At 38.6% G+C, this 21322-nt stretch overlaps 1 protein-coding gene across 5 annotated transcripts in view; it reads left to right on the top strand.

The window, feature by feature from the left end:
* NPAS3 (neuronal PAS domain protein 3) overlaps positions 1 to 15125 on the top strand; it is a 592150-nt gene extending 577025 nt beyond the window's left edge. For all 5 annotated transcript variants that reach the window (XM_088167275.1, XM_088167277.1, XM_088167276.1 and 2 more), the window contains 3 exons: positions 4662 to 4809; positions 7955 to 8070; positions 10842 to 15125. In XM_088167275.1, the coding sequence (XP_088023401.1) occupies positions 4662 to 4809; positions 7955 to 8070; positions 10842 to 12151 (1574 nt within the window). In that variant the 3' untranslated portion in view covers positions 12152 to 15125. The remainder of the gene's footprint in view (positions 1 to 4661; positions 4810 to 7954; positions 8071 to 10841) is intronic.
* The last annotated feature ends 6197 nt before the right edge of the window (positions 15126 to 21322 follow it).

Consider the following 21322-nt stretch of genomic DNA (forward strand, 5'->3'; position numbering starts at 1 on the left):
TCAAGGACTGTAACTTTTCAGATAAAGAAACTTGTTCTTGTTTTAAGTCTATGCCAGGTTCATTCCCCTATAGCCCACAGTTTTCAAAAGCAGAAGAAAAAGTAATCCAGAATTTAAAAAATAAAAAACCCTCTGTTTCCAGAACGAAGTTACCCTGTCAGCTTGCCTTGGGCCTTAGGTGGAGAAGTGGAGATTAAAGAGTCAGTATTCCTTTTCATGTTTCGTCTGCCAGTTTTGTGAATGTAGAAAGAGTACTTGTGGCTGCAGCTAAGTATCCGACTGTAGTATTAAGTACGGCAATTTCATTCTCGTGCAGTAAATTAAAAATATTCTTATAAGTTTACCACGAGAGGAGTTCAGTATCAATACCATCCAGTCATTGATAAAGGTATTTCAAGGAGAAGGGTGAATAGCACAGCAGATGTAACCTCAATATTTTCACCAATTATAAAGAGCCTCTTTGTGAAGCTGTGTGAATATGTAAGATGATCTCATCATTTCCTATTTACTCAATACTTACCTGAATACGCAATATAGTGTAGCTTTTAAATGCATATGCACATGAGTAAAATGTCCTTTTGTAAGAGACTTTGCTAAAAGAGTGCTTTTGATACACAATTTCTTCATCTCCTCTTCAAACTGAATTAAGCTACTTCCTTCTTTTAAAACACAACTCACCATTTAGAAGCTTTGGCTTTGATTTCTCAGAACAGCCTTACAGGAAGAAACTATGTTCTTTTTCTATTTGTAACCATATTTCTGAAGACAAACTTGTACTGATTTATTTTAATTTTCTAACAGAAATAGGTTCCTGCAAAGAACACTGACTGTTTCTTCTTTCCCCCCCCCCTTCATTCCACCACTACAAGAATATTGCTGTGCACAAAGCTACCAAGGAAAACTGAAATCCCTCTGTTGGGAACTGTATACACAGCAATATATTCATACTTTGAGAAATAAGTGAGGGGTTTTTTTATTTCTTAGCATGACATACTGTGCACTTCTTGCATGCCAACCACTGAATTCAAATTGAGGAACTAGGTAACATTTCAGCAAATTTTAATCAGGTTTAGCATCCACCATTTTTGGAAATATATCTGTGCAGCTGACATAAAGGTCACAAATTTTAAAACATTAACCCTCAGCTAGTCCTTTTGATGAAAGAGTTTGTATATATGTCTGTGTGTGTGTGTGTGTATATTTTTAAAAATTATATAATGCAATCTTGCATAATCCTGTCACATGTGCCATCCCACCAATGTAGTCACAAGTCTCACCTTGTCTGCCATACTGGGTACTCCATATATAAAACAAATAGAAATATAAAATTATTTGCACTGCTCAGTGAGTGAGGGATTTGCCTGAAGAAAAAACATCCTGTAAATTCAGGATGTAATCTACATGGCGTTACATTTTCAGAAGTTTGTGCTAAACTGAAATGCATGGTCTGTTGCTAGTTAAAAAGCATAACTTCACAATCACATCTTAGAGTGGACTCTGCTTTAATTTCTTCTCAAAATCAGTAACTTTATTAATGGGCTCTCCATACCTGCAAACTGAAGATCTTTAAAATGAAACTGGGCTTTACTCAGTAACACTAGATTATCAATAAACTGGATATATTTCCCTCCCTGATGCCTACTTCTAATTGCTTTTTTTGCCCCAAAATTCTCATCTAAGTTTCAGGTTGGCAATGCCAGCAGTTAAAAAATACTGTAAATTAGAAAACATTTCCATTTTTTTTTCATTATTTTCTTTCATCACATTTAGAAATTTCTTTGCAAAGTATACTGTGAATTTTCAGAATTGGCCTGGGGGTGCCTAGTGCACTCTCAAAGGAGGTAAGAACCAGATTTAGCAGCACAGTGCAGCTTGCCTGCCAAAGAATCTCTTTATAGAGAGAATTTTTATATTGAATCATGGGACTTCCTTCAGAGTGTGGTCCACAAATCTCTTATATGAAATGTGCTTTAGACAGATGCAGCAAGGAAAATTCAGTGTATCTGGTAATATATCTGAGCTGGCCAAAAATAGAATGGGAATTTGCAGGTAGATGAACTTCATGAAAAGTTCATTTTTAATGCAGTATTTCAGACATTCTTCAGATGTAGTTTTTGTACTTGAGAGCCTGAACTCTGAATGTAGATGGTTTGTATATAGCTCTGATGCACTGAATTCTCATTCTTGAGAAAGCAGGCATCTTTTCCTCTTTTCCATAGTTCTGAAATGAATTCTCTAGTCAGTCCATGGCACAGACTTTCCAGTGGTGCAAAAACCAATATAAAAGTTACTGAAGGATGAAGGACTTCACTAGGATGACCAAAAGAGCTGAAGAGCCTGGGTCCTTATAACTATCCCTGTGCAGAGCTGCAGTGTGCCCTTAGCCACTGGCTAGTGACTCCCCTGGTACTTTGATTTTCAAATGTGTATGTGGCCAGTTGTCCTTTGACATCTGTGTAGCATGGTAAACTCCCTAGATAAAATCTGTTCCAAGGAAGACAGTAGTGTATTTAGTAGGTAGGAGCAAAGATAGATTTTAGTAGTTCCTGCACACAGCTGTGGGTATTCATGTTTCCAGAAGAAAGATAGTGTCACTCCACACTTGTGTGCACATCAGTTTTACACTCAGCTGTAAGCAGAGTATTTTGAATGCCCTGTTTTACTGAAATGTAAATGCCTACCATAATCAAAACTTACAGCAGTGCTTTTCTTCCCTTATTCTTCATAACTGATAAAGTTGGGCTAATTTATGTGAGATTGTTTTCTAAAGTGGCTTGCAACATCGGTTTGACAGAAATGCTGGGTAGTCAGTTGTTCATATTTTATCTTTATTCTGCTGTATAATGAGGTTTTGAAGACAATGAATTACCATAGTAGAATATTTAGAGCTTGAAATACAAAAGTAAAAATTTAGGGAAATATTGATGTCTGCTAGAAACAAACTTAGTTCACTAGAGGCTGCTGAAAAACAACAACACTCAGATACAAATATTTGTTTATATTACAGCTGAAAATAACTCGCACTTCATATTCACTTTATATGGCACTATTATACATGCATGTTTTTCTCTAGTAGTTGAAAAATTGCACTGGGGGTTGGGGGATACCTCCGAGGTAAAGAAACATCACTGTCTGTATGGCTGTCTTTGTAAACATCTTCTTCTGTAGATATCTGCTGTACAGGATTTAGATATACATTCATTCATATATATAATTGGGGGTATAGACATTTGGTTAACTTGAAAGCTCCAAAGTGTCATTTGTCACATTTATGGTAGGAACTTTACTGCCTTAAATACTTATCCTTTTCCAAAGTGACTTTTTTTCTTTTCTCTCAAAAAAAAAAAAAAAAAAAAAAAAAAAAAAAAAAAAAAAGAAAAAAAAAAGGAAATGTACTTCATGAAACTATTGTATATGAAGCACTTATTAGCCGTAATTAAATGGACAATATGAATTTACTACGTCTTTAGGACTCTGGCTTGTTCTGGTTTAGAGCAAGATGATTAATGCAAATACATATTACTTGAGATAACCATTTAGCAGCTAATTTAGCCAAATTTATTACAGCAGTTAGAGGTTTTTCATTTTAGCAGACGGAGACAAGGACATGACAAAAGCAGGCGGTGAGTGTGAAGGCACACTGCCCTCTAGTGAACCGAGCTCGGCGGGAATGCTGGGGGATGCCGGCTGGGAAAGGGCTCCAGACACAGCCCTGCCCGCATCTTGGGCAGTTTACGGGCTTTATAAAACCCTTCTGCTCCCTGCCACTGAAAGATTTGCTTTTCATTCCCTTCTCCTGACACGGAAGAATCAGATACAAAACAAATCCGTTTCAACTCGGCGATATTTTGGCTGAAGTATTACTTTAAACATCTGTATTTTTAAGCTGTCTTGCTGTGAGCATTTAACAGCCCCGTTTCACGTTACTGATTGCTTTTACTCCTTTCTCTGTTTCCCTGCACATTCCAGGCATGGGAGAGAGCTGTCACTCTTTGGTTCTAACCAAGCCATTCTGTGCCTCCCTTAGGCCTCTTTCTCAGCCTGTTGGTGGATTTCCTTTGCTCTGGTAGAAAGTAAATTCTCCAAAGACTTTTCCCCCACTGACCAGTGGAGATTTGGTTCATCTGAGAGCTGTAAATTCTGTTTGACAAGATCAAAGAAACAGATGTATAAGTTCAGTGGTTGCTATCGCCTGCAATGAGGAGAAATGATCAAAGCAGCAGGGGTAGAGTATCTTCCCAAACCTTTCAAATATCCAGAATCTCAAAGAGGTCTACCTAGGAGCTATGAATAAATCACATATAAATTTGCCTCTTTTTTTTCCTTTTCTTTTTTTACAGTTTGACATTGAGTGCATTGGAAATGTCCACACAGCAATAAGTATTCTGAGAACCATAGAGATTTGTACGGGTTTTTTATTTTACTTTTCTCCTTCCACTAGAGTTTCCAGGAGAAGATTGAAATTATACTTTAAAAACTTGTAAAACGTGTAGCTAGTTATGCTGAACTTCAGATCCTGTTTGTCATCTCACTGGCATTAAATCCAAGGGAGGCCAAATCTTCTGTTTACACTTGTGGCACGTTGTACAATGAAGGTCATTTTACCACAATTCTAACATGTACTCTGTCTTGCTTGTGTTTTGTTTGTATTTTCCTGTCAGTGCTGAATAAGGGTCAGTGTGTAACAAAGTATTACCGCTGGATGCAGAAGAACGGAGGTTATATCTGGATACAATCTAGTGCAACCATAGCTGTCAACGCCAAGAACGCAAGTGAGAAGAATATCATTTGGGTCAATTACCTCCTTAGGTAGGTCTCCAGTCACTTCTCTCGCTTGAACTGCTGTCTCTGCTGCTTGTCTCTGTCGGTGAGAGGTCTAGGAAAAAAACAGCAGCCTACTAGACAAAGTTAAGAAGAACTTTTCATGTAGTCCACGTCAAAAGCCGTGCCATTTTTTAATAGTTATTGAGGCATCTGTCGTGTCTCAGCTCGTGAGAATATTCTTGGGTTATTATGCTGCCTTTTTGAAATAAACCTTTATTGAAATAAACCCTCCACCATTTTATGGTATGCCCTGAAATTTACTCAATCTGAGCTCAAAGATAAAAATTATCCACACCAAATTTCAGTAGCTGTGTTATAAAATCTGGTGTGAAGTGTTTGGCACTGTTTTATTTGGATTTTAAAAATGCAGGGAAGCAAACTGCTGGTATGCAAAAAAATAAAGTTACCTCTGAAAGGTATTTGCCAGCTCACTCCAGAGAGAGGAGCTTTCTCAGGACAAAAAAGGCTCAAACTATTTTATTGTTCCTATAAGCATCAGATAATATTCACACTGAAAAATGCAAAATAGGATTTAAAAATAGAAGTGCTATAAAGTACTATTTTAAGCTATTAGAACTACTTTAAACAGAAATAGTAGTTGTGGATTGAATGAAAGGCTGTTCCCTGAGAAATTCTGTTTTACCAAACTATTTTTAAAGGACTGGTTTCAGAGCTCAAGGGAAAATCAACAGTCACTGAGAGACAGTGAATTATAAACCTGACCTTTCTCATCTGAAAATACCTTTCAGCACATTCTGTTTTGTGAAAATGTTCAATAAGATTGGGAGATTTTCTGTTTCATTCCAAAACAGAACAAACAAACAAATGAAATTTGAAACCCTGAGATTGTCATGAAATGCAATTGTCATTTTCTGGCCTGTTCTCTTTTTAAGTTGCTTGTCATGGTTTGTTACATTCCCTTTGATGCCATGAGAGTTCAAAGTGATGTCTAGGGGTTAGATGTGACTTATTATGCCAAGTCCAGCAAGCCCTGAAGAGACTGTGCCTGCCTAAACTTGCATGTTGAAATGCTTTTGATTCCCCTTTTGGGGAAGAGAAGGAAGCAACCCCTGGCAGGAGAGCATTGTAGGGGTACTGTGGGAAACCTTGCACAGCAGTGGAGTTTTCGCTGGGAATTGAAATTTTTTGGCCTGATATGATTGAGCACGGGCTTTTCTGCATATATCCTTATGCTGCTACTTTTTTGTCTCTCTTTTGCAAGTGTGAGGCAGAATATAGCATTTCAAGAGGTCAGTTTAAGGCTGACAATTCTGAACTGGGAGTACAGCTTCACTGCCCTGGTCCTTAACAGGGCTGCAAAAATGTACAGAAATGTTCTCATATTTCTAGCTCTAGCTGTAAAAGTCATCCATAAGAATTATGAACAGCTGCCTCTGTCCCGTTTGCTGCTTTCCACACAATAGGTGAACCTAGTTGACAAACATCCCATAAAATAATTTTCTCTACAAGCAGAATATACCTAACAAAAAAAAAAAAAAAAGAAAAGCAGTGTGGTCTTCCCCAGGTGTCCTCCCAGAACCTGATTTTTCTAGTGTATTCCGTTCACCACTCTGTTAGAGAAATATTAACATCTTCACTGAATTTGTATTTTTAATTTAATTTTCTCCTTCTACTGGAATCCACAAAAGATCCAAATGTCCAAATAATATTTTAATAACACATCAAGGCATAATTAGCTCTACTCTTAGCAGGAGTATTGGTCTGTATACATTTCCATGCATTAGAAAGTATGATTCAGCTGTCTGTAAAAGGATAGACTAATTATAGTGACAGGGAGGATTAATGCTGTTCTTGTTCTAGCAACTTGTTATTCACAGTGTGAAAGCCCTCAAACATCTTTTGCTTGGAGGGGGCAAATTTGGGGACTGCCCTGAGATGCAACAGAATAAAGTCACTTTGTCAGGACGAAGCCATAAAGATGATAATCGTAATATGGCATCTCAATGTGAACTGTGTGAACTCTGAGTTTTCACAGTTCACTCTAAGAGGCTGAACATGAACATACTGTCACTGTGATAGTGTGTCAGGCACCCCAAGTGCTGCCTGTGCAGGACTGTGGATTTTCTGTTTTACCAGACTTGATTTTGAGCTGCATGGAAATGCTCACCTATTCAAAAATTATTAAAGACTTCGTTATTTTTAATATTCTGTACCACTTATATTTAGCTATGTCTGTTCCCCTGCATTTGCATGCATTTAAGAAAGGAGCACATTTTAAAAGGTACAAACCAAGCAAAAGCATGGCGTTGTAGGGGTTTTCTTCCATTTCTCTGGCAGCGTAGCTTTTTTAGATTGCAGTCATGTTCATTGCTAACAAGTCACAGGTGAGCACCACATGAGCAGATGAAGATATGATTATAATGGGTGTGTTGACAGTTCTTTATCCCTAACATATGCATCTTAACATGCACATGTGCATCTGTCACATAGTTAGAGAGGTTGTTTTTGGTTTCTTGCTGATGTGGATGTATGTGTGCTGTGTTTAAAAAATATATAACCTATTTTATCTAATTTTCGGCCAGAGTCTTTGGAGCAGTGGTCACTTCTTTAGCCCTAGCTGAGCACCTTCATAATAAGCATAATGATATGCTTGATTAAAATGTGGAAAACTGGAATATTGAGAAAAACAGGTATTGAAAGGACTCTGGAAAGGTTGATAGAGAACATTTCTACAGCGATAACTCTAATAGACATTGCCAGTGGGAGAGAAACAGATTGGAAAAGTTAAAACGCCCTCTCTGTCCTCCCAGGCACAGTAATGGGATCGAAATCGAGATATTTTGTTGTTGGATGATTACACAGTGTAGCTTTACTGCCAGATATCACACAAGCCATGATGTCCCACTTCAGCAAGGATGCTTTGATAGCTCTATAACTTCACTAGAATCAAACAGAGCTTAGTACCTGGTCAATAAAAGTATTTGTCTGTAGTATTAAAATAAACCTTCACAAAATTCCTGCTGTGAAGCTCTGAAGCCAAAAATATATGTTTCTATGTTTAATTCTTCCTATTTATGTTCTTTGTTCCTGAACTTTGATATGAAAAGAGGAAAAAGTCATGAAACTTCAAATCATCCAATTGTATTTATATTTGCTGTATCCTCTTCAGTAACCCAGAGTACAAGGACACTCCAATGGATATTGCACAACTTCCTCATCTCCCAGAGAAAACCTCAGAATCCTCGGAGACCTCTGACTCTGAATCAGATTCAAAGGACAACTCAGGTAACACACATGGTGTGCCTTTACACCCACAAGAGGTTCATATTGTGAAAGCCACATGGTCAGCTTTCAAGTTGCTTTTACTTCTCAAGTATTGCTCCATTATAACAAAAAAAAATCATATAAAATTAAATTGAAAAACACTAACAAAATCTTTTAATGACCTTAGATTTTCCATTTCTTCAGAATTTCTCTTCACTTTCTTCATGCATTCTTGCCTACATAGCACCAAACTAAATATTTGATTTCCCAGCTGTGCTGAGGAACAGGCATTGTGCCTTGTGCAGAGGACTTGGGATTTCAACGATTGGATAAAATTCAAGTTCTTCTCTTTCCAAAGTAGGCAGACATTCTACAGAGAGGTCTATACTGTCAATCTTTATAATTCTTTTCCCTATATAAATATATTCTTGAAGAGTCTCACTAGGGGGCAGTGAAGATTGAAAAATTTGAGTTTTCTTGGGTTAAGTTATATTTAATTAAAATGTGTGGGTTCAAGAACTTGTTTCTAAGCTCTTTAAGTCTGGGACTTCAGCTGTTTTTTAAAAGCTGAGTGTACTTATCAAGCTCTATGTGAAAATTATTTCTACAGATGGTGCAGTGCACAGATGGTTCACACTTTCCCTGTTAGTTTTAACGGTGGTTACCTAGGCACAGGTGCAAATCATCTGGCCTTGAAAGAAGTGTGTTTTCCTGTAGGCCAAGAAGTGAAGATGTTACTCAGCTGTTATATGTAGGATGGATGGATGGATAGATAGATAGACAGATGGATGGATGGATGATTTTTCTCTCATGTCTATAATAACAACCAAAAACTGTCTAGAGAAAATGGATCACAGTGATATAAATCAAGAAAAAGCAAAGAGGATCAGGCTATTATATTATATTATTATATTATGTTGCATTACATTATATAATATGGCTGTATTCTTTCATATTTTGCTTTTATTTGCTCTCCTTTGACAGCTTAGTTTAAATCAATGTGCAAGCTTGCTGACCACTGTCATTGGGAATTTCTTCATCCATTCCCAGTGCTTCCTTTATGCTGTCTTGTTCCTGAACAGCCAAATAAAACCTATGTGGAGAACAATTTGCATTTCTCATATGCACTGGAAGTTTCTCCAGCTGAGAACATGAGAAGTACAAATACATTCATGACTTCTAAAGCTGATGCAGAGCAAGACAGAATTCCAAAGGGGCACAGATATCTACATCTCAGGAGATGTCTGGGAGTCTTGGAAGAGAGAAGACACAGGGGCTTGTTTATTTCAAAGGAATTAAATAGAAATGCTAAAGGACCTGAAATTTGAACAGTATTTTGGATGAAACCAACAAGTTCAGTTCAAGCTGTGATTTAATCCAAATCAAATATTGTGTAGCTTTAGACCACATCACTCTAAGACCACTCTTCTCCAGCAAGAAACTATGGCCTTAAAAGAAAGCATCTTCAAAAAAAGTAAGAAAATATTGTAGGATAAATTCAACCCTAGCTGGAACAAAAAGCTGGATGAGAGTTAGGGGTTTACAGCTGCTACTTTGTTCCTATAGGTTTTATTTTTCAAAAGAAAGGGTCTCTCTGCTGCTGCTCACACAAGCAAAAGTCCCACTAAATAACTTGTGAAATGCATTGTCCTGAATGCTCAGGCAGCTTTCCTGTCAAACCCACCTTCAGCACTCCTGGGAAATAGTTTGGTACTGACATGGCTCCAGAAGTAACCAATATCTTTAGAGGCAAACCAGTCCTTCCCCTCTCCACCTAAAACAAGGATATTGAAAAGAGTAGTACTTGGCTCTGATGAGTGAAAAACATCTTTTATTAGGCAACAAAAGATTTCTGGCTGGTCTGTAAAGGAAGGGGTTTGCTGAAACCTTTCATGACCCTTTCAAACACAGTGTGATAATGGAGTATATTCAGTCTCAAAGCTGCTTTGGCTCTCTGAGTCCAGTGGGCTAGAGTGTTTATCTCACCCGAATTAGAATTATAATTAAATGAACTCAGGCAAGAAGAGTGACAGCTTCTCAGGACTGTAGCTGTGCTATTTTCAATGGTCTTTAGATGATTTAGATCAATCAAGAATTTAATTCACTGGCTGATTATTTTTTCTGTGGGTTTTTTATATTTGTTGTCCTTCAGGAGAATATGAGAAGAATCTAGCAACATAGCATAACCTTTTTAACAATAAACTGGTTTATTCATTCATTTTAACTGGTTTATTAATTCATTCAGATTTATACAGGAGTTGCTTCTCCTCTCACATGGGAGGAAATCAGCAGTAATTCCACTGCAGCCAAAGATTCTATGCCACTTCAAAAGTGGCAATGGTCAAAGGAAAATGGGATGAGAGTACTAGAATCTTTAGTAAATAGTGCTATACGTAGATGCCTGCCTACTGTAGGAGAACATGGATGTGAAAGAACAATCACCAGAACATAAAAGTGATAATGGGATTGTTCACTGACTCCTCTTTGGATGGCATGGCTACAGTGCTGTTGGGCTCACAGCTGTCAACATGATTCTTGTCCAGTGAGCAGATGAAAAGGCCCCCTCAATCGAGTTGCAGCCATATAGCATAGTCCTGAGTCAGAGACAGCCATGGAGATCAAAACTCTCCCAACACAACACTGAAAAAAAAATGCAGCTCTACAGAAGAGAACGCCTTTTGCCAAAAAAGGTTAAAGCAAATCCAATCTCATTGGTAGGTAGAAGTCTGGACTTGGATTATAATATTATGTTCCTATTGCTAATGCTTTGTTTCACTTTCATTTTGCTCCAGAGGACAATGAGAACTCAAAGTCAGATGAGAAAGGAAACCAGTCAGAAAACAGTGAAGACCCTGAATCCGACAGGAAAAAGTCAGGAAATCAGTCAGATAATGAAATGAACTGTAATGAGGATGGGAACAGCTCCAGCAACCAGGACAGCAGGGACAGTGATGACAGCTTTGAAAACTCAGACTTCGAGAATCAAAAGGCCCCTGAGGACAGTTTTGGCACTCTTGGCTCTATGCAGATCAAGGTGGAGCGCTATGTTGAGAGTGAGTCAGACTTGCGGTTGCAGAACTGTGAATCACTGACCTCCGACAGTGCCAAGGACTCAGACAGTGCAGGTGAAGTAAATGCCCAGTCTTCCAGCAAACATCAGAAGAGGAAGAAGAGGAGAAAAAAGCAAAAGGGAGGCAGCATGACCCGGAGAAGGCTGTCAAGCACCTCAAGTCCAAATGGACTTGACTCAGCTTTGGTGGACCAGCCCCAGCTGCTCTCGTCACCAAACAGTGCCTCAGTGCTCAAAATTAAAACAGAAATCTCAGAACCTATCAATTTTGATAATGATAGCAGTATTTGGAATTACCCACCCAACAGGGAAATCTCAAGGAATGAATCACCCTACAGTATGACCAAGCCCCCCAGCTCCGAGCACTTCCCTTCCCCCCAAGCCAGCAGTAGTTTACATGTCTCCATTCCAGACTCTGTTCTCACCCCGCCAGGGACTGAAAATACTGCCAGCCGTAAAACTCAGTTCAGCACCTCATCCAACTCGGCCTTGGCTCCAGTGTCCTCTGACCCTTTGTCACCCCCACTTTCAGCATCTCCAAGGGACAAACATCCAGGAGGTCCCACAGCGTCCAACTCTTTGTTGTACACTGGGGATCTGGAAGCCCTTCAGAGGTTACAGGCAGGCAATGTGGTGCTTCCTTTGGTTCACAGGGTAACGGGAACCCTTGCTGCGACCAGCACTGCTGCTCAGAGGGTCTACACCACTGGCACTATTCGGTATGCTCCAGCTGAAGTTACTTTAGCCATGCAGGGCAACCTCCTCCCCAACACCCACGCTGTTAACTTTGTTGATGTTAACAGCCCCAGCTTTGGGCTGGATCCTAAAACACCGATGGAAATGCTCTACCACCACGTTCACCGACTCAACATGTCGGGACCGTTTGGAAGTGCTGTGAGCGGGGCCAGCCTGACCCAAATGCCTGCAGGGAATGTGTTCACAACTGCCGAAGGACTTTTTTCCACTCTTCCATTTCCTGTGTACAGCAATGGCATTCACACTACACAGACTCTGGAACGGAAAGAGGATTGAAATATGACCACATACTGTGTTCAGTGTTATACTCTGAGGCATAGACTATGTTTTAATTTAGACCTTTAATTCTAGCACTTTGAATTTGAGCAGGTCAGCTTATTATCTCAATATGATGGTCCCCATTTCATTCCCTTTCTCTTTAACTTGACTTATTCTTTAATGTAAAGATATTTTTTTATTTTTGCCTTCAGAGAGTCGAAGTACCAGTTGCCTGCCATTTTGTCTTCTTCTAAGATGTGTGTTTTTTCCTTTGCATCTTTATTAAGATGCCTTTAATATGTGTATGCCTCTGCCATAGAATACTCAGTGTTGTGGTAAAGAGATTTTAAAGTGACAACCATTGGTTTTACTTCAAAATTATCTTGATATGATCAAGATTAAAAGAGACAAGCATAAACAATGTGCCCTGTTTGACTAAGTCAAATGAAAAGGGGGTTTTGTTCCTAATTCCTTTAAAATAGGGGATAGTATTTTAGAATTTTATGCAGAGTTTAATTCTCTTTTTATGGTTAAGATTTTCTTACTTGCACATAAAATAATTTGGGTTCTTAAAAAGTTAATTTCTGGCCTGTGACTAGAATGTTAAAAAGTTGGACTAAATGTTAATTACAGAAACTTTAACTTAATTTCTAAAACCATGGTGCTATCATTTATTAATCTGTAATGTCTTCATACAATATGCAGCTTGTGGGCTGGGTTTTTTGGAAAGAATGTGTTCCGTACTGGTTTATAGTGGGGTGCTGCAGTCTCCTTGGTTAGTTAAGACAAAAGCCCTCATTAACATTTGCTGCAGGACTTAAAATTCGTTACCTCCAAACTAACAAGCATAGCCTCACATCAAATTTAAATGGGTCAGGAAGCCTTTTTCAAAAAGAGCTTAAAAACAAAAAACTCAATTTAATTGACGCGAGGAGCAGTTTCTTAGGTGCATATTGTTTTGCTTTATTTTTTTCTCAGTGTAACTGAGGCTAATTTTACAACATCAAATAACACTTCAGAGTAAAAAAAAAAACAAAAACAGAAGAACTATTTAACATGTTTTATTTTGTTTTTCATTTAATATTATAGAGGGAAGGTTGTAAATTTCTTTTTGTTCTTTGATTTGGGTATTTTTTTGTTTTCTTTTTCCTTATTTCTAGTGTTGAAACCAATATGTTTTAAAACTAAAGGATGGGTTAATAAGCTTGAAATAGATAACTACAACTGAAAACTGCACATTAAGTAAAAGAAAAGAAATCTCCTATTTTGTCTTTGTTGCCAGAAATCACAGTGTAGTGTCAAACACTCCAAATGACTGTCAAATATAAATTCTTCTTCCACTCCATCTTTGGCAGCTGTTTGTTAAGGCATCTAATAACAGATGTGAGAACTGTAATGTGTACAATGTGTAAGTGTCCTTGGCTGTCAGTCCCATTGCAGTTTCAATGTGTGTTACTATATGCAGTATATACTAAGCTAATGTAGTTGTTTTGTCCTTTGTCTTCTCTGTGCTTTATCTCTAGTCCGGAGTGGTAAAGTCCCATTCCTGCAGTCCTAGTGAACCAGTGATTCTTGGGGGTTAGTGGTTTTTGTGTGGTGGCCTTCCTCTGTAATGTCACCTTATGCTGCTTCCACTGTCTGTATACCTTTTAATTTCTGCTGTTGCTTTGCTGTTGTGTAATCTCAAACCTCTCTCTCCCTTCCTTTCTCCCCTCCTCCTCCACACGTTTCCCCTCTCTCTTTCTCTCGCTCTCTCGTTCTCTCTTCTTCACTCTCAGAGATAAAAGACTCTTAACTAGCTCAAGGTTAATGGAGCCATTTTTCCCACAGAGGAATTCTGGGTATGACTTACTCTTCCAGTGTACCCCACAATGCACTACAGAGTAATGCTCAGATATATTAAGCAAATTGACGCCATATAGCCTCAGTTGTTAACATTCCCAGAGTCCTTGTGCTCGAACTGTAAGCAGAGGGTGCATTTCTTTGGTTTTCTCCTAGGTAAGCTGGCAGAGCAATATGTAGAGCAATTACCAGTGAGATAGGAAATTCTTTCAAAGGTCAACTGGCATTGTTTAAAAAGGAAACTGAGCTTAGAATTGTCATATGTATTCGCTTATGTGTGCAATGCTAATGTATTAACTCAGCTGTCCTTCGAATTTTTGATCACTCACTGCGTTGAGTCAATTTCTGCGGTAGCTTTGAATTTGAGAAGTAGGTCCAAGCCACAGAGGAGCGATAGCAAAAAAGGAATTGGATGCTAGAAATTTAATTAATGAGCTTTTAAAGGTTCCAAGGGAAGGATTTATGTAGGTCTGAAAAAGGCGAGAAAGCTGATTGGGAAATTCAAAGTTTAATTTTGGAAGCTCTGCTCTAGCTATGGAGCAATCAAAGGACTGCACCTATCAGCTACAAAGAACAGCTAGACAGCTGTTGTTGTTTTGGGTTTTTTTTATAAATGTTTCTGTGTTGTGTCAAAATGATTTCTGGTGATTTAAACTAACAGATAATCACAGCTGCTGTCTAAATCCATAGTGTTTAAAATTACAAAATGAAAAAAAAACTTCATTACCTGTGAAGACTGTGTCTGTGTTTTTAACTATTTCTTGTACAAATATATGAAATCTTTTATGAGGAGACTGGTGCCAAGTAGCTGAATAATGGGGAAAGGGATTCTGTTCGTATAAATCTTAGCAGTGTTACCAACTCTACAATATAAAAAATTAAAATGTTAAAAAGTGACAGCTATGGTACATTTATTTTGTGTTAAGCTAACCGAATCTAACTTCTTGAGTGCCTGGCTTATTTGAAACATTTTTTTCATTGATCATTGATAATGCTGCAAATCAGAAATGTACATACTTCATTTACAACAGGGTTCTTTTTATACTTTTGTAGATTCTCATACATGTCATACATGGTTGTCTTTATGTAACTTAATTTTTTTTCATCCCGCAGGTGCCATTTTCATAATAAACTTCTCTTGGATTTGTTACTATCTGGCATCATTTCTTTTACATATAACCATCCTGACTAATGAATGCTGGTAGTATTTGTTTGAGCAGGTATTTTTTAATTGTTTTGTTAAAAAAAAAAAAAAAAGAAAAAAAAGAAAATAACTAAAATACAAGAAAAAAATAACTAAAAAATGAAAGAAGAAAAATAAAGATTTTATTAACCCTTGTGAAATGAAGAAAGGAAGCGGTCAAGATGTAGGTTAAGAATGCTAATCCAAATACTACAACAAACTTGCCACCATTCTAAATTCTCAGCTACCCCAATTCATTGTCATATTGAGCATTTTTATGCACATTATCAAAGCTGAATAATGGACCTGCAACATTAACCACTATAGAAAGTGTGCATTTTTTCCTTGATTAATGCACACTGGAAGAGGTCAGCTTTTGTACATTAATCATTTAAAATGCACTTTATATTTTCATTTTTTTAATCTACAATGTTACAGAGAACAGTCTTCAGTCACATTATATCCTACCTAGGCTGCTGATTCTTTTAAATGTGTACTTTCTTTCCCCAGAGTGGCGACCTGTAAGTTGTTGGTGTCGTGGTGCTAGACATTCTGCCTTACCAACTGAGGACAGAAACATTTACCAGTGCAGAACTGACAAGGCAAAAAAGCCTTGGTCCCACAAATGAAAAGGGCAAAAAAAGTGAAATACAGTTTTGATTACGCAGATATCCATACACAGTGACTGGCTTTAAAAAAGGAGCAACCTGCACAAATTGTGTAAAAAAAAAAAAAAAAAGGCCCAGGGCAAGTGGTTTTGGTCTGTGCAGTGAGAAGCAGGGAGAAGCTAAGGCACAGGAGATGCTCCCCAGGTACCCATTGCTGTGTGCCGACTCTGGCTGCTGCTGCATGTACAGAGGATGGGCTGGGGGTGGGACAGGAGGGGAGTGGAAGCCTTCTCACCCACTGCAGTTCTTCATTCTTCATCTTTCTTTACAGTGCCTGTCCCACCTGTGACAAATATTTCCAAATTCCGTATTTTATTTTGTTATTGCTGAGTATGCAGTCTCTAAGAATGTAAATTTGCCAATAGCCAAAATCTCCAAGCAACTTTCAGTGCCTAATCTCTGCTCTTCTGTATGTTCACTTAGAAATTAATGCTACTGGGCTAGTCATTCTGGGTCAAAAATCTGTTTGCCTTATAAATGCTGAGTAAAACTGTCTATTCACAGTTTGCAGCACAACTCTTTACCGTGAAAGATACACTCAGCTGAAGTAAGAGCATGTGAATCTGGCTCACTGAGCTCATTTTTTAAAAAGTGTGCACAATTCTAGCTCAGTGAGCCAGCCCAGTACCTTAATAGATTGAAGTCTGGCTCTTTGAGCTTCCAAGAAGTTCAGGATGCCCACTTCCCAGGCTCCAAGCACTGAGTTTGATACAACTCCAAGTTGCAGGGGGTAGAAAGAAGCAAAGGTTAGCAGTGCTGCTTTCAGCTCTGCTTGCATGTTCCAGTTGGCAATGCATCTTGTTTATGAGGTGGCTAAGGGTGCCAATGCCAACCAAGAGGAAAACAGAATTTAAATGCAGATTGAAAGAACGACCAGAATAAAGCTTAATAGAAGAATAACATGCCTGTTCCAAATAAGTGTTAAGCAGTATTACTAAAGCCACTAATTCCAAGAAGAGGCTTGAGAGGGGCATTTCTGAGCTATTATAAGGATTTTTTATATCTCAACTGTACTGCCTACACATGCATCAGATCATGGAGTTGATGGTCAAACTTAATAGACTGCTGTAAGATTTGCAGTTGAATGAGGAAGTTTGTGTATAAAAGAAAATTATGGAAAGGCCATTTCATGAGGAATTTTCATAGTGATGCCGTTGCACTCATCTATCTCTTTTATCTGCAGCAACTTCAATAAACAGTCAACTGCCTGAAAGTATTAAGCCCTTTGAAAAGGGTTCTTTGGGGTAGGCCTAGCTGCTATCTTTGTAATATTTGAGGAAAAACTGCCATGCAGGAAGTTGGGTAAACTTTCTTGAATCATTTCATCAAAGAACATTTCCCAAAACAACTGATCTCAGTAACTGCTGTCTCTAGAAAATTTGTTCTGACCCACTTGTTTTGCAAGGTGATGTATGCAGGTATTTAAAAGCTAGCTGAAGGGTTGCAAGAGGAAAAGGGCTCTTTTGAAGCCTCATGACTCTGAGAAGTTACAGTGAAAGAAAAATATTTCAGGAGTACTTAAATAATCAGCCCTGACAGCTTGCACTGGTGCTTTTGCACAGTGGTCATGTCACTGGAGTAACTGTGATGCCCCTGACAGCGCATTTATTGCTATGATTTTGGGAAATGCATTAGTTTAAATATGTCAGTGCTCTCAGAGCTATTTGCATAGTATTTTCCCTTCTTACCATTGTAATTTCTTTATTTTCATTTTAGGGCTTGGGGAGGAGGGTGGGAAGACTGGATATGCATTGTCAACTAATTTAATGAACTGTCATCTATCCAGTGAGTTTACTGAAGAGCCTACAGAAATGTTAACAAATGGGATGTCACCAGAGCCACAGATGCTCAGGTAAGATCAAACCCTTTATAAAACATGCACATGCATGCACACCAACATTCAGATGTGCTACCCCTGAAAACTAGTCGGGCTTTCAGATTGGACAGGGTGGTACCTATGTACATATGCATAATAAAGGTCTATCTTCCTCTCTCACCTATTCTTTAATATTTTCATAACTGAGAATTGGAAAACATAAAACATATCAAATCAGATCCATTTTTTTTCAGCAAATCATAAAATCATAGAGTGGTTTGGGTTGGAAGAAACCTTAATGATCATTTAGTTCCAACCCCCTTGCCATGGGCAGGAATGCCACCCCCTAGATCAGGTTGCTTAAGGCCCCATCCAACCCAGCCTTGAACACTTCAAGGGATGGGTTGTCTACAACTTCTTTAAGCAACCTGTTCCAGTGATTCACCACTCTCTGAGCAAAGGATTTCTTCCTAGCATCTAATCTAAACCTGCCCTCTTTCTTTTAAAAACCATTGTCCCTTGTCCTGTCACTATTTGTTTATATAAAAAAGTCCTTCTTCTTCCTTTTTTTAAAACCCCTTATGGTATACTGGAAGGCTGCTAGAAGGTCTCCCTGAAGCCTCCTCTTCTCCATGTTGAACCAACTATCTCAGCCTGCCCTCATAGAGAAGTGCTCCAGACTTCTGATCATCTTCATGGCCCTAACAGGACCAAATGGGATCTTTTTGAAAGCAGTAGGACAAGCCAAGGATTCAGAGTTCTTCTTTTAATTGACCTGAATCAGATTGGGTGTTCACCCCTACAGTTTTGTTCAGAATCTTAAAGTCAGCAAGAGAGTGGAAGAACAGCTTTTAATTCCATCATCACCATGAGGTGGGTCTTTCAGCAAAACAAAAACTCAGAGTAGTTCAGACTTTTATCATATAATGTATTTCACATTTCTAGAAATATCTTACTCTAGAAGTAAATACAGAGAGCTTACTGGCTCAGGTCTGAAGCCAAGCAGATGAAGCCAATAATTATGAGTTTACATCTAGTCTACACAGCTCCTACAAGTTGGGAAAAAACAAAAACTTATGACTTCCTACAATAGTAATCAATGTGGAAAATAAGGGATCTTTTTGTAGACATCAACAATACAGTGGGTACTGACTTAATGCTTGGGTAAAAAGATCATCAGGACCCAATAAAGGCTTATGGGATGTCACTGGGTTTGCATGCTTTGCAGACAGCAGACTGTATTGCCCAGTACTTTGTCTCAAATTACCTTTCACTGACTTTAGAGACATAAAATATTGAAATTATCTTTCCTCTTACAAGTTTTCCTGAGCAGAAGGACTCCTTGTTTTTCTTGTTTGTAATAAAAGGGAACATAATATTTTCTGGCAGAAGGAAAGGAATCAGGTTTTGGTTTTCCTCTTGCTTTAAAAGCATTCACAGATTTATAGCGGAAATGACAGGAACAGGATGTATTAACCATATGACCCCAGCAGAATGAGTCTGTGCTCTTGATTGATTTAAAAGTTTATCTCTGTCCTTTGAACAGCCACAAAGGGTCAAGTCTTGGTCTTGCTCAAATCAATGAGAGCTTGACTAATGACTTTAATGGCTTCAAGACCAAAGTTTTGAGCCAATACTCATAATCAAATAACAAAGCACAGCCTATAGCATGAACCACTGACCAGTCAGGCTAATTGTTACCCTGCATCATTTCCTTTCTAATCCTGTACCACTCCAGTCACACTCTAAGGGAGCAGCTCTTTTCTGTTTAATTAAAAAGCCTTTCCCAGTTTTCCCAAGATGCATGATCTGATCCATCCAGAGACTCCTACCTTTAAAACAGGTATGGAGTGAGGCAAAGGCATGAGTAGGCCTGTGAAGACTGCCTTCTCACCCATGGTCTGTGGGAGTGGCAGCCTGGGTGTTTTATATGAAAGCAATGGTGGAGACTCTGCTGGACATCAAAGCTTGTATTTTCTTGAACTTACACAAGTACTAAGTGATGGCACATCCGCATCACCAGGTACAGCTTTCCCAACCTTCTTTTAATACCATTCAAGAGATGGGAAAGTTTTCACTGTAAGGAGGTGAGTATTCACTGAAACTAGTTTCCAGTTTCTTTTCAGTACTATGAATTTCTGAGGTCTCTTAGCATCCTCTGTTGACTCGCCTGTATTTCATTTCTTTCTTCTACCCAGTTGTCTGCTTTAGTAGAGCATGTAAGGTAGTATCTTGCAGGGTAGTGACGAAAAATTGTTTCATCTCAGGAAGTCCAGTCTCCTTAGATCATAAACAATTGAAAGAACCTGGATTCTCTGAAGATTTCTTTGAGCTGAAAACACGATCTAAATGCTATGATTCACCCTCATACCAAGGACCAAGGGATCTTGGATTTTTCAGGATAAGATCAGTTTCTGAGAACATGCCACCCATTTATTGCTCATTGGCACCTTAAAAAAGCTGTAAGTTTTGCCCTCTCTCCCATTTAAAAGGAAAGGTCCTTTCTGCTCTGTGTACTTTTGCCTTGCTACAAGACCTGCAGCTTATGTTCCTGACTTGGGCCCCTTCAGTTTCTAGACAATTTCCTTCACTGAATATTACCTGAAATTTCAGATTGCAAGTTGGCATGATCATTTGCTTCTCATGAGACTGTAGCCTTCACGTGTCCTTTTTGGCAGCATTTTCCTCTTTTTTCTACTACCCTTGTTTTTGGCTTTGCCTGTCCTTATTTTCTTTGGAATGCCTTCAAACACAAACCTCAGGGTGCATAGCACTTCCCCAGCATGATCTATAACCATTACTGCCATTCCTTGGGCCTTGTTACCAAGCCAATTTTATATCCAATTGAGTATTTTAGTATCAGTCCCATACTTGCTAACCTGATAAATTAATCTGTTATGTGGCACTGTATCGAGAGCCTTTTCAAGTCCAAGTAAATTATGTCTCCTTCTTCATCGCTGTCCACTTTCATTGTCACTTCCTCAGAGAAATGAATCAAGATTGTTAAGCATGACCTCCTTTTTGTAAATCCATGCTGACTACCTCTAACCAATCTATATTAGATTGATATTAAATCAGAGCACAGACTCAAAGGAGGCCTGCTATATAAATGCAACCTAAGGTTGCTTCATGTGGAGATGAGAGATGGGAATAGCTGATACACCGAAGTTAGCTGTACCAGGTCTGATGGCTTGCCAATAACTTATTAGTGGCCAGATCCCTCCCCAGGGTCTCAACCAGAACTCCCTGGAGAGAAAAAAAGCTTTCATCTGCATTTGCCTAACCTATTTCTATTGCTGAAGTCAATGAGATCACCAAGGATGAGAACCAGTTCTGCTTTTATCTGTCTGTGATTAAGTCAAAATCACAAAGACATTGCAAAACCCTAATTTTCAACAGAATGTTGTCCCTCAGCTTCTGAGAGAGCGATATCTGCATTGCCTAAGATGTATGTCAAAAGGCAGCATGGGTCTTTGCTTTCTGAACAAATGCAGCCAAATGATGCCAAGAGAATCTCCCACATTGGTCAAGGTGCTGGAGAGCATGGGTGCTATGTCAACTGCAACAACTTTCCCAATATCCTATCAAGACATGGGATCTTGCTCCCCATGAAACATATGTCTACTCTGAATACACATCACTACTGACTAACGCCAGAAAAACAACTTTTTCCTCGGCAA

This window comes from Sturnus vulgaris, chromosome 6 (assembly GCF_052056855.1).
Source record: "Sturnus vulgaris isolate bStuVul1 chromosome 6, bStuVul1.hap1, whole genome shotgun sequence".
Lineage (NCBI taxonomy): Eukaryota > Metazoa > Chordata > Aves > Passeriformes > Sturnidae > Sturnus > Sturnus vulgaris.